We start from the raw sequence: 13,628 nt of genomic DNA, 5'->3' as shown, positions 1-13,628 counted from the left end.
CAAAAACCAGAAAAGTTCTTAATTTGCAAGGAATTTATGCATCATGTATGAGATGTATGAATATGCAACAGGCTACTGCTTTTAAAGATTATTCCTTTGTTCACAAGGCATGCTTATCGGGCTTAAGTGCCCGAGAGCATCCGGACTTCCGTAATTCTTTGCTTTTTATTGTCTTGTAATTGTCCTAACTCTAAATTTTCATTACTCTAATTGTATTACTATTTTTATAACCATTTTATTATTATTAAACTTTTAAAATTTTAAAAACCAAGTGATTGGCGTTTATAACACCCCCGAACCTCCTTTTCTCCAGGCTGAGCCCCCCCAGCTCCCTCAGCTGCTCCTCATCAGACTTGTGCTCCAGACCCTTCCCCAGCTCCACTGCCGTTCTCCAGGACACTGCAGGGCCTCAATGTCCTTCTTGGAGTGAGGGACCCCAAACTGAACGCAGGATTCGAGTGTGTACCAATTCAAGTTTCTCATGGCAGCAGTCCTATAGACGTAGGAGGCTGGTTGGTGTGAGGTTTTAACTATTCTACACTGAGATTTGTTTTCTCCTAATATCTAATTTTCATCCCTGTTTTTGTGACTTAAACCAGTTTCCCCACCCTTAGTATGTACAAAGTGTAACAGATCTCTTTATAGCAGCCTTTTGTCTACTAGGAAGCCTCCTCAATCTCTCTTCCTCCAGGCTGAGCACCACCAACCACTTGGTTATCATCAAAAGAGCCAATTTCCTAAACATTTTGTCCTCTCAGACACTGACTGCATCCATTCTTACCAAGGCTATGAATGTGAGAGAATTCAGAGTCCCTTCACACCTACAGCAGAACTGCCCCGCAGTCGCTGGAGTGACTCATGACTGTCACTGGGGGGAGGTTCATGCTAGGATAAACACACAGATTAATTAGGAATGGTTCAAATCTGTTCCCTAAGGATAAAACTTCAGGTCTTTAGAATTCGGGGATCTTGAGGAGAAAATGCCAGTAAATAAAGCACTTCTGCCTCATTCAAAAAATTTTTAAAATTTATTTATTTGAAATCCCAGGGACCATTCTATGATTCTGTGGTTATTGTCCTTGACTGGAAGAAATCCATCTTCCAAGAAGGAAAGGAAATGTGATCCCTATCAAATCAGCCATTATGATTCTCAGAGCGACTAAACCCAAGCCATCTCCAGTACAAAAATAAACTTTTAAATTCTAAGATTTTTAAAAACACATTGTAGAATGCAACTTGTGTTCTGTAAAAGAGAATTTTCAGGCTGTTGCTTCAGTACCACTTACTTCCCACCAAATCATGGCAGGTTTTCCCAATTCTTCCAGGAGCTTATGTAGTTAGAAATAGCATAATAATAATAATAATAATGTCATAAGAAAGAGATTAAGATTGTGTGGACTGAAAGAGGAGTGTGTGTCTTTAGATTATAAACTCCTCACATCAGTGATGATTTTGCTTTTTGTTGATCCTGGACCGTAGCTGAGGTTCTCTGTCTTTCCTTCACAACAAATAATAAATAATGGTAATAAATACATTGAGTAGAGAGTAGGCTGTCTGCTGGAGGAATAAGAAGCGATCATAGGACACTGAATCTTTCCTTTTAACCCAGATTCTAGTGTAGAAAGGAGGGAGAAGAATAGCTTTTGCCTTCCCATTTAGAAACCAAATTTAATTCAAGTATGTGGTAATAGCACTGTTTCAGTCAGGATTTCCACATATATGGCCTGTTCCCATTTGCACTGAGAGAACAACTCTACATGTCCATGAGACATATTTGGGATTATTCATTTCCCTTAGGTTGAGTGAGGTTGGCTCAATTCACAGATCCATCTCTTTGAACTGAATGAATAGTAACCAACACTGAAGAGTAAAATTTGTCCTTTTTCTGGAGCCTTTTAAATCCCCTAAAAAGTTATCCCCTAAAGCCCAAGTAAAGTGGCTCTTAAGTGCTCTTTGATATGGCAAACAGCCAAAGGAGATCCTTTAGTTGGCCTGTGGGTTTTTTCCTGTCCCTCTGGTCAGTGGTTTAGTCTCCACAGTCCAGGTTAATTTGTTCCAGTGATTGTTTCTAATGTTCCCTATCAAGAGTGGCACTTTGCTACCACCAGGTGAACAGGAACTTGTAGAAGAAGTCATGAGATTTGAAGCGAAAACCTTTTTCAGCAATATGGGGCTGAAAGGATATTTTATACCCTTTGGCTTCAACATCCATTTGAATGCAGTCCAGCAGATCAGAAATACTTGGCACAGCCTTCCAGGGGCCAAACTTAACCACGGATTTTTTATCCACGTCCAAACTGTTCAAGGCATCCTGACACCTGGCTGCGTCCTCCTCGGTTCTGACCACACATACTATGACGCTGGACTGTCGAGATGCAACCGCTTCCGCCCTCGCAATGCGGATCATCAGCTCGATGTTCTCACTGTAGTTGGGCACACGAGCCAGAAACTGCCTCCTCGCCACGAGCTCCCCAAAGATCTGTGGGGAGTCCTCAAGCTGCTTGATCAAAGGTTCTATGTCATAGAACAATGCCTCTTTGTAGACGTCCTGGATGCACTGGCTGGGCACTTGGTTACTGCGCAGGTACTCCAAGATGTATTTGAAGTAGGTGCCTGGCCTGTCGATGAAGAACCTCCCTTCAGAGTCAGTCCTGAGTTTGGGCTGGCCAGTGAACATCTCTGCCAGCTTGGAGCCAGGGTGTTTCTTCAAGGTGCTCAATGTTGTCGTGTACATCTCCCCACCAACATTTAACTCCACAACTGGTGACAACTGAAAAAAAAAAAGTGACAAAAAGCCATGTGCATTATCAGTCTGAGGTCATCAACATGGAAGTGTCAAGGAAAAGACAGATGATTGTGGTTGGAGGATAGAATGAGTGAAGAGCAGTATGAGCTCCCATTTTGTGGGTATCAGATGGGAACCTCCACCTGATTTATTGCAAAAAGCAGATGCAGAATGCTAATACAACTCTCGCAACCAGAGCAGCAGAGACTTGGACATTTCTAAATGGCTAAGTCCTCACCTCATCTTTGGGATGTAGGAAAGTGTCGTTTTCCTGGTGGGAAAGATGGAAAAGAAGTACCCTGCCTAGGAAATCTGGGAGTGACTACAGGATCCAACCCTGATCTCCTAAGTCACTTAAAAGCATTGTCCCTGTGGGCCACCTACAGCAAGAGCAGTACGTGAACTCTCACCCATCCCTTGTGCAGAGGGACAAAGATAGAGCCCAAAGCTGTGCCACTTCATTTTTATCATCTGAATTGTTCGTTCCTCTTCAAAGGAAAAACTAAAGCTCTTTAAACTTTATAAATAGGTGGAATTGGCTTCCACTCATCCTGGGGGTTCAGCTGCAAACACTGAAGTAAAACACAAAAATCCATCGTGTCAGAGGTGAAGGACAGAAGCTGTTTAGCAAAGCACCTAAAAAAGTATGATGGCTTTAGTTAGAAAGTAAAGGAAATATTTCATGCAACTGACATGGACCTGAGAGGGAAAAAATGTAATGATTGTATTTTTGTTTGCATTTTTCAACCCTCTGTATTAACACCATTGTGTGAATTGAAGGAGGCCTGAATACCTGGAAAGCTGGACTTTTAAAATTTGCCTTCCTGTATGTTCAGTTCTGAAAAATTTTACTAGCTTCCCTTTGCACTTGGTCATTTTATGTAGCACTCAGCAGATGAAAATAAAAGGGAAGAAAGAAAGAAGACAGTTTCTTTCCTCCTGCCAGCACTACTGTAATGCAAGTCACAAGCCAGGCCAGGGCCACACCTGCCATTGGGAAGGCATGAGTCAATAAACAACCCTATTTTCCAGGAGCTCACCTGCACTTTCTTGGATCTGATCACAAAAAGAGCTGCCTCAGTGCTGCTGGTCACATGCCTCAGGTGAAGTGTGTACTTAAGTGCTTAGCTGGATCACACGGGTACAGACCCACGGGATGACGTGAGTTGATCTCGCAGCACACACCAAGAGAAGGGGGGGCTCCTGTGCCCTCTCCCTGTCCTGTTCTTGTACCTATCTATGTGCTCTCTTGCTCACCTCATGCCAACTCTGCTTCTCTTTCATCTTAGTGAGCTGGGTTGGCTGGATTGGCTGACAGAGGATTTAACGAGCACAGAGCTGACAAAAGGATGGGACTAGGAACCGACAACCTGGTGCAATGGGAGACCTTCCCTTTAAACAGGAGCAAACAATCAGATTTAGCAGAAACTTGCTCACACCCTAAGCAAGCCAGGGAAGCAACAGGAGATTCAGGCCAAAGACCCCACTGGAATATTGCTTTGCACTAGTGTGGGTAGTTTCAACTCAAGAGCAATAATTTATGCTTGGGTCAAGATGACTAGCACTATTCTGTCTGAGACTATCTTGTGATTTCCACCTACTGAAATACAGCCCAAAGCTGTTTCTGTGTCAAGTCTCTCCCTAGGAGATTTGCTGTTAGTCCAAGAGCTACCAACAGCACTCCCCACCAGGGACCATTTGACAGGAGAGTCTCAGGCTTTTGAGCCTTTGCTCCTTTTTCAGATGGCAGGTCAGATGTTTCATGCCGTTTGTCACTAATACAAATGGATAACATGTTATTCCTTAACACAGTAGCCCAACTAACTTCATGTTCTTGCATCTTGATTAATGGTTTAACCTGGCATCAAAGTGGTTCCCAGCAGACTGGAAGTACTGGCACCAGCTGATTCCCAGTTCTGTAATTAGCCAGCAAGGTGACCCTCAGGAAAGTAATTCCATCTATTTGTGCATCAGTTTACTAATCTGTAAAACAGTTATTTCCATGGGGAAGCATTTTGCAACTTACATCTGAAAAGTGCAACGTAGGATGCTGTGCAAGTGGGTTTTCTTAATACAGAGAGGTCTGGAGAAGAGGTTGTTCATCTTTAGCTAAGAAGACAAACTAGTTAGCAATAGACTGAGGGCAGAGGAGAGTAAAAAAAAAAATCTCATCACTGATTTCTGCCTAGTTACATGCCGCTTGTCTGAGACTGCCATTAATTTTCCTTATAGGCAGAAAAACTACTGCTCCCACCTGATGATCCTGCATGTCAACAACACAGGGCAGCTTTGGTATCATTAGAGACTCATAAGACTTGTTCAAACCCCCAAAACCTAAAACAAGCTTTTATTTAGGGAACTGACCAATTAAAGTTCATATTAATTGAAATCCATTTCTTGCCAAAGGAGAAGAACCGCTCTGGTTATTTGCTGTTGTCAGATCTTGCATGCCTGTGAGAGACCTGGCCCTCCTGTAACACAAGAGGTGAAAACAGGCCAGAGTCAGTCTAGTTTTTAACTAGAATCTTCTTCTTAGGGATATATTTGGTGAGGCCTGGTGTCTTCAGATTAGCATATGGTGGAAAAAAACCCACTCAAATGTAGTCCATTAGGGCTACATGTAGGGGTGCTCTGATCCTGCATGAGGGAATTGTGCCCTTGAGGACATACCTTACTCACCATATGCAGGCTGCCGGTGACCTGCTTCCCAAGGGGCTTGTGCTCTGACGAAATACTCATCTTCCCCAGGAGCTGAGGGCTCAGCTGTTTGGGAAAACCTGCTGCTCAGTGCTGGTGTCCTACCCCACACGCAGGATGGATTCCAGCTGTGCTCCAACCCTCTTTGGCTTGGTCTTTCTTTGCTGGGTCGCCTTTCCCTTGCTCCCAGCCCAGCTGCTGCCACGGAGGTTCCAGTTTGTCCCAGGCAGAGTCCTGGTTCCAGCTGCAAGTGTAGGGAGAGGGGAGGGGACAGCCTGAAAGCGGAAGTATTTGCTCTTGCTCATTAGTTTTCTGGCAACCAGCAAGGTGCAGGGTGGACTCGGGCTGGCTGCCAGCACACCTCGTGTGCTGCTATCTGAGAGGTGACTAAACCCTTCCAAGGGAGGCCCAGGGCTCCTCCAATGAGCCCCGTGAGGTGCGCCTGTGTGTCTACCTCTGCCTTGACAACTGGTTGTATCAAAACCAGTAAACATTTTCACAGCTTTTTGGCCTCCGTGCCAAAAATGCCTCCATGCCTCCACTGCTGCTTTATAGCACAGTTTATCCCAAACAATTTCACTGATCCCATTTTTTACTCACACTGATGACAGATCTACAGGGTGTCTACAATCTGTCCAAGGTGGTGGCATTTTCTTCCTCACCCATACAATCCCTGGCCACTGAGTAATTTGTGCAAGGTAAATAAAACCAAACATGAATCTCTGCTTGAGCAGAGATTCAGAACTCTTCAATTGGCCATAAATATTTGATAATTATCTTTGCATGAGACTGTTTTCTAATATCCTGTATCCACCAAATATAGAATGTGGACAGCACCACAGATTTAGTGGTTGTAAGACTATCACAAAATCAAAACACTCACAAGGATGTAGTGAAGGTGAACTTGAAAGTACTTAAAGGAGGGCTTATAAAAAAAAAGAGAGTGAATTTTTGCCTGAGCACATTGTGACAGGACAAGGGGGAACAGCTTGAAGATAAAAGAGGAGAGATTTAGATTAGATATAAGGAAGACATCCTTTACTGTGAGAGTGATGAGACACTGGCACAGGTTGAAAAAGCTGTGGATGCCCCATTCCTGGAAATGTTCAAGGCCTGGTTAAATGGGGCTTTGAGCAACCTGTTCTAGTGGAAGGTGTCCCTACTCATGGCGGGGGGGAGAGGTTGCAACTAGATAATCTTTGAGGTTTCTTCCCAATCCAAACCATTCTGTGATTCTATGATGATTCTCTGTCTGTGTTAATTTATTAAACACAGAGTATTACATCATAGCTAGCCTAAATAACCTCTCCAGAACCAGACCATAGCCCTGCAGGGTCTCCTTTATTTCATTCTAGGTGGTTTTAAGTGCACTGTTGCTTTCAAATTTGTCTTCAGGTCACTCATCACTTCTGTGTCTTTGTTTAATTATGGTGGCAAAATTGCCATGGACATGATTGTCCAGAGATGTAACTTAATGTTTGTAATGAGAGACAATATCTTTTATTAGATCAGCTGATACAGATGGATAAAACTATCCATGTTTTAGGGCACATGAGGCATTCCCATGTCTGTCAGATTCTGCTTCATCTTGCTTGTTTTGTTTTTTTTTTCCATTTGTTTCCAGTTTCTGTTGGTCTAATAAAAGGTGTTATCCCCTCTACCAACCTTGCCTTACTCTCTTTTGTTTCAAGATGCTTCCCTTTGCCAGCAACCAAAAGAAAAAGCTCAGAAAAATACAGCACTTCCTAAAAATTTTCCTGGGGGTCATGTTAATTATGAAAATTGACAGCATGGTATATAAGAAAATAATTTGCACAAAATCTGCATTGTGGCCATAGACACCAGCTTTGTTGCTTTGGAATACCCCAGGGGTTTTGCTGGATCTGTATCCTCTCAGAAGATGGCATTGATCTGAGCAGGAGCTTGAGGCACAGAGGGAAAAACAGTTAGAATTTAGATTGATTCACTTCCCTTGAAGCCTGTCCTCATGAAAGGCTCCCTCAAAGCTGGGCCCAGACTCTTGAATGCTTTGTGTATTTGGGTAAACCTATCATTAAACCCATCTTACATTTTGCTTTTGGTTCTCTTAAGCATCCTCGGAGATCCTCAGTGATAACCTCTGAGTTATCTCTGCTGCTTTGAATAGAAATGCTTGAATTTTCCCTTTGCCAGACCAGCAGAATTGGTGTTGCTGGATGCACCAGTGAGGTCTGCGTGGGACCCCAGGTTTTGTGACTTGTAATAAATTTTAAAAGATTAATGCTTACTGGAATACAGGGAGACCTGTAACATCTGTGTGTCCCAGACCTCTAAGGGTTGCAAATCCCATTCTTTGGCCTGGCTTACGTAGATGTTTCAGATAATATCCTGGATATAGCTGACAGACTTCACATCTACCATGTCTTCAATGCTGGAGGTGGTAACCTTTCCTTCTGCAGCTGCAGAGCTGGAAAGACGGGTGGACCATCACCTGTCTGCTCACACAAGCTTTTCACTCGGGCAGGGTGAAGAGCAGTAGATGAGTTTACCTTGCTCATCTGAGAGATTTCCCCAAATCAGAATCAAGGGTGGCTAATGGCATTCAATTCCACAACAGAAATCCTTACCATTTTAGCAAAAAGAATAGTTGCCAGCTCATGTCCACAACTCTCTTCTACTGCTACACCAACCACGGCTGGTCCTTCAGTGTGATGAATATACTGGTCTGGTTCCTCTGCTCATAGTTTTTATTTGATGTAAAAGGGATATTTCCTAGCCTGTAAGCTCTTTCAGGCAGGGACCATCCTTTCCCTGTTTTTTCATGAAAGAATTAGCCTGTGCCTGGACCTTGGATGAGCAACCACAATATGAATCATAAAAATAATCATATTAATGCTTAGAAATTTGGTTTTACCAAAGAAGAATAATTTGACAGTGACTTTGTGGGGAATAAATATGTGCTTTTTTAAAACTGTATAAATATTTATATAACATGAGCTGGAATATCTCTGTGCTGACACATACATTTACTCAGAGAGTGATGAGGCACTGGCACAGGCTGCCCAGAGAAGTTATGGCTGCCCCACCCCTGGAAATGTTCAAGGTTAGGTTGGATGGGGCCTTGATGAAACTGATCCAATAGATTACATTCCTGCCCATGGCAGGGGGGTTTGGAACTGGGATATCTTTAAGGTCCCTTCCAACCTAAACCACTCTGTGATTCTGTGACTGCACATCAGTTTGGAAAATAGTACTGTCCATAAAAGTATTTATAAAGTATTTATTTCTTTAATATATTCAGTTGTCAGCCTCTGTTAAGGAGACTCAGCATTCAAGAACCACTCCTAAATCAAACACCACGTGCTGTGCAAACACTGTCAGCATTCCTAACTGGTGCCTTCCAGCCATTTATCAGCTCCACCCACCTTCTCAGGATGCATGGCTGAAGGCTTGTATCTGAGATCTGAACTGCCACAGTACATTCCACTGCTAAACAGCACAACAATTTTTTCTCTTGTATTTTCTGTGCAATTAGAGTTTCACTAAAATAAAAGCAAGGCAGGAAGGTCCTGCTCTCGTCTTCCTTTTACAGTGCTGTGGATCTTCAATTGCTGCTGAGCAATCAGGACCCTGCTAGAGGGGTCAGCGTGAATACATGAGCAAGGCATGGAGCTGCCTGGAGGTGAGTGGAGGAAACAGGCAGGCAGAACATCTGTTTATTTTAGATGGAGGCTTTTGGAGCTGATGAGTCTCCGATTTCAGCCTGAAGGATGTTATTTCTCTTTTGTGATACAGCAGATTCAGAGAGCACCTGTAGCAACACGAACAACACAACCAGACCCTGCAACACAGGGCATGGTGGCAGTCCTCCTTTCACCACAGATGCTCAGAGATCTCCAGTTTTGTAATCTAAAGTGGAAAGGTGATGGAGAACCAGTGTTTGTTCAGCCAAAGGAGCACTATTTCAACAGCTGAAGTTTTTTAAAAATGTCCTGAACAGGCAAGGGGACGATTTCCTCTAGTGCCTAGCTCAGTAGGACTTCCCAAGGTGGTGTATCTGGGAAGGAATGAGTCACTTGGAGGTGGGACCCAACCTGTGCTGAAGGCTCCAAGCTGCCTGTGAAGAGCTTACAGCTCCTGCCCACCCACCCAGTGAGGGCTTTGCCCCTGGTTTCCCCACGGTTCACAGGGATTAGAGGTGAGCAAGGTCCTGCCTTCCTACTCCAGCTGAGCATCTCCACCTTCTCCTCTATCTTCAGCTCTGGAGTGTGTCATGGCCAAGCAAGGAGGAGCAGAACTGCCTCACTTGTTTTGCTGGGGCTTGTGAGGATTCCAACAGGTTGCTCCAGCAGGAGAGGATATGGTGCTGGGAATCCAGGAGAGAAGGGAATGTTGAGGGAGGGAAGGAAGGAGGGAAGGAGGGAGGGAGGGAAGGAAAGGAAGGAAAGGAAGGAAAGGAAGGAAAGGAAGGAAAGGAAGGAAAGGAAGGAAAGGAAGGAAAGGAAGGAGGGAGGGAGGAAGGAAGGGAAGGTGGAGGGTGGGGGGGGAGGGAGGGTGGGGAGAAGGGGGGGAAGGGGGAGGGGGGGAAGGGGGGAGGGAGGGGGGGAAGGGGGGAGGGAGGGGGGGAAGGGAAGGGAAGGGAAGGGAAGGGAAGGGAAGGGAAGGGAAGGGAAGGGAAGGGAAGGGAAGGGAAGGGAAGGGAAGGGAAGGGAAGGGAAGGGAAGGGAAGGGAAGGGAAGGGAAAGATGCTGGGGAGTAGGTTGGAATCCAGAACCAAGCACAGAATGATGGCAGGATTACACCAAGGTTTTTCAAGGTGGGAGAGACAGAGAGCTGGGGGAACATTCATCGCAAAGCCTTGCCAAAGGAACCCAGCTCATCTCCCTGCACTGAAGCCTGGCCTTGGTGGCCAAGGTCCTTCACCCTTATGTCCTGGGGGACGCTAGTTCGACAGGAGTGACAGCTGATAGGAAACACAGGACACATCTGCACAAGGCTTTACATTTTATTTACATTTCCAAAGAAAATATTTTGGAGGGGTTTAGGCACACACATAAAACAGCATCACTTCAAAGTTACAGATGCTTTCTACAAAGCAACTACACAAACCATTCATTTCTGCCCTGCAGAAATTCCCCTAGGACAGGAGTGAAACAAAGCAGGAAGCTTGCTGACAGGATCAGCCATGGGACAAGTCAGATTGTACAGGCAGCACCCAGTAGGCAGACAGCCAAGCTCTGTGCTGCTCACAAAGGATGCTCCTCGGTGGGACTTGACTCAGGAGAAGAAGTGCCACTGGGCTTGGAGAACAGACCCTGTGGGAATAACACACATGGTCAGGATGTCCTCATTCCTGTTTGGGTGTCTTCCTAAATAAGGGTAAAGTCTTGTTAATGCCCTCTGTTGTTGCTATCATTTTCTATGCTCTCCATTTCACTACAATGACCTTGGCCATGAGCCCCATCTCTGATGGATCATGGGGATGTCTCCCCAAGGGGCCTCAGGGATGAAAGTCCCACCAGTATGGAGAATGGGTTTGCTTTTCAGGCTAGAGCAAGACTGAAGTGTCTGAGCTGTTTGCAGGTGGTGTGCCAATGTTAGATATTTGGAAACCTGAAAGTGCGAAACTTCTCCCTAAAAATGACTGTTGCATTTTCTATTAGAGAAAAAAGAGAAATAACTGGAGCACCAGTGTCTGGCAGCTCCTGGAGTCTAGTCATGGTATTTCAACCACCCATCCCTTTTGTTCCTGGAATCATTTGTGTCAGCAGCAGAAAGAAATTGCCTGTGCTGCAAACTGGGGAGCCTTGGGGACAACGTGGAGCTCACAGACTTGCCTTTGTTCTCTGACACAGCTTGCATCAATGGCAATTGAGAAAGACACATCCAGAAGGATGTTTCTGTTGAGCAATGAAGTGCAGACTCAGAACTCCTGGGATTTGGGGGTGTGATGCAAACATTATAACACCACACAGCTGATGGCACATGAGGACAAAGTATGTTACCCCTCAGCCAGCTTTTCCTTGGCACTGCATATCCCCAAGCTCTTACCTCAGAGACGGGAAGTGCAGGCTCAAGAGCTGGACTGATCTTCACTGAGGTTGATCTGCTCCAGGATCTGGCTGTACCTCCGGGTCAGGGCTTTGGTGTTTTTGGTGAGGTCTGTCAGAACTTGCTGCAAGCCATTGACATGATGGGACAGGCGCTCTTCCAGATTGCTGTCTGCACCCTCATCTAAGGCTGTGTCTGTGCCTGTATCTGCACCAGCTGGGCTCTGGTCACCAACAGAGGCCAGGCCTTTCTCCACCATGGGCTTGATGGCCTTGAGGAGCTGGTAGCGCTCGTAGAGGTCCGTGCGGCTCTCTGCAGCCGGGGCTGGCCCCTCCTGCTGCGGGAAGACCCCTCGGAGCAGGCTGGGGAACATCACCTCCTGCTCCATCTTCTGCGTGGCTGAGAAGTACTGCTCCATGGCCCTTCTCCTACTGCTCTGCAGTGCTGCTCTGGGCTCTTCTGACACAGTGTCACCTGCTCCCTGTCCCTGCGGGGGCTTTTTATGCAGTGCTGCGGCATGTCCCTTCCCTGCCGTCCTCCCCTGCCAGCCCCGGTTGGGCTGGATGGCCTTGGGGTGGGGCTTGGCTCCAGCCCAGCTAGGGCTGAGCTACACCATGTCCCTGGCTCTGTGCAATCTCTTCTGAGCCTCCCTGTGGCCTTCATCCGAGCTGGCTGGGGGTCCCACTACATCCCTGTGCTCTGAGTGTGGTGGTGAGGAGGTGCCTGGGGTCTGTCAGGAACTTTCCAATCCTGCCCTGTCACCACTGTCCTTACTGGAGGCCCAGGATGGTGAGTCCAGCCCCTTCCCCCAGGGCAGACAGGTTGAAGGCAGCACCATGAAAAAGCTGCCTTGATCTGGGAAGTTTTGAGGAGTGGAGAAGGAGAACAAGTGATAGGTTTATCCAGAGAAGGTGAATTTCTCATGTGCTCTGCCTGAAAACTCACTTTATTCTGTGGGTCTCACCCAGCCCAACTATGGCAGCTGACCTAGAGAGCAACGCTGCTAAAAGAAGGTGATAATGAATAGGTGATACTTGCCTGAAGGTGCTTGTCCCAAAATGCTTATTAAAGGAGTAATATGACCAGCAGCAGGATTTAAAAGGGACTAGAGAGTTAGAAAATGTACTTTTAAAATTCAGAAGTTGTCAGCCTGAGGAGAAACATGAAAGTTCCAAGTCTGAAGGAAGGTCCTTGGAGGGCCAATGACAGGAGTCAGAGACTGTGGGACCCAGCCCAAAGCAGCCCTGCTTTGGAGTATTCCAACCTCCACCCAGGCCTGGCAGAGCATCTTCCAATCAGGTGCTGTGAGCAGCCTCCAGCCAGCTCCTGGGCTGACAGCAAAGGGGGCACGAGGCAGGGACAGAAACAGAGTCAGTGCTGGAGAGGCTGGAAGACACATCTGGAGACAATCTGCTTCAAAAACTGCTCAAGCAAGGTCAACAATGGGACCGTGGATATTGGACATCTCTGAGAATGAAGATTCCACCCCATTTCTGTTAAGCCTGTGACAGTGTTTGAGCACCTTCAGTTTTAGGAAAAAAAAAAAAAAAAGGTTTTCTTATGTTTAGATGGGATTTATTTTGTGTTTCAATTTGTGCCTGTCACTCTTTTCCTGTCCTGTCACTGAACACCAGTAGGAAGAGTCTGGAGTGATCTCTTGACCTCCATCACATCTTTACAAACACTGATCAGAACTTTGGCAAACTTCTCTTTCCAAATCTGGACACCACCAACTCTCTCAGCCTTTCCTCATATGGAAGATACTCCCTCTCTCCTATTACCTTTATGACCCTTTACTGGCCTCTCTCTAGTATGTCCTTATCTCTCTTGTACCAGAAAGACCAGAATTGGACACTCCAGGTGAGGCCTCATCAGGGCTGAGCAGATGGGAAGGATGCCTTTGCCCTGAGCACACCTTGCTGGCTCACAGCCAAATTGCCTGACCACACAGCCAGACCAGGGGTGAGTGGGTGTGAATCTGTGGGGTGCTTTTCCCCCAGCATCTGCCCAGGAAAATGGTAGGCAGCAGCCAGGGGTACAGATAAGGCCAGAGCACCCCAAAAATTGAAAGGTAAGGGTGTACAGGCAAGGAACCTACCCTGGAGGAAGGGAGGGG

At 46.0% G+C, this 13,628-nt stretch overlaps 2 protein-coding genes across 3 annotated transcripts; both read right to left on the bottom strand.

The window, feature by feature from the left end:
• Positions 1–1,006: 1,006 nt before the first annotated feature.
• On the bottom strand, positions 1,007–5,860 carry KCTD14 (potassium channel tetramerization domain containing 14). 2 transcript variants are annotated; one of them, XM_068181702.1, is made up of 2 exons: positions 5,456–5,860; positions 1,007–2,770 (listed from the first exon to the last, which is right to left on the bottom strand). In XM_068181702.1, exons 1-2 carry the CDS (start codon positions 5,522–5,524, stop codon positions 2,099–2,101), a joined length of 741 nt encoding a protein of 246 aa, XP_068037803.1. In that variant the 5' UTR covers positions 5,525–5,860; the 3' UTR covers positions 1,007–2,098. The 2 variants fall into 2 exon arrangements, with proteins under 2 accessions (XP_068037803.1, XP_068037804.1); XM_068181703.1 differs by having other exon boundaries at positions 5,465–5,858.
• Positions 5,861–10,448: 4,588 nt separating this feature from the next.
• Positions 10,449–11,991, bottom strand: LOC137469182 (mid1-interacting protein 1-B-like). The gene is made up of 2 exons (XM_068181701.1): positions 11,513–11,991; positions 10,449–10,776 (listed from the first exon to the last, which is right to left on the bottom strand). Exon 1 carries the CDS (start codon positions 11,928–11,930, stop codon positions 11,535–11,537), a length of 396 nt encoding a protein of 131 aa, XP_068037802.1. The 5' UTR covers positions 11,931–11,991; the 3' UTR covers positions 10,449–10,776; positions 11,513–11,534.
• Between the last annotated feature and the right edge of the window lie 1,637 nt (positions 11,992–13,628).

This window comes from Anomalospiza imberbis, chromosome 2 (assembly GCF_031753505.1).
Source record: "Anomalospiza imberbis isolate Cuckoo-Finch-1a 21T00152 chromosome 2, ASM3175350v1, whole genome shotgun sequence".
In the NCBI taxonomy this organism is placed as follows: Eukaryota; Metazoa; Chordata; class Aves; order Passeriformes; family Viduidae; genus Anomalospiza; species Anomalospiza imberbis.
Note: the sequence above shows the minus strand (reverse complement) of the source record. Positions and strands in the feature narration are given on the sequence as shown.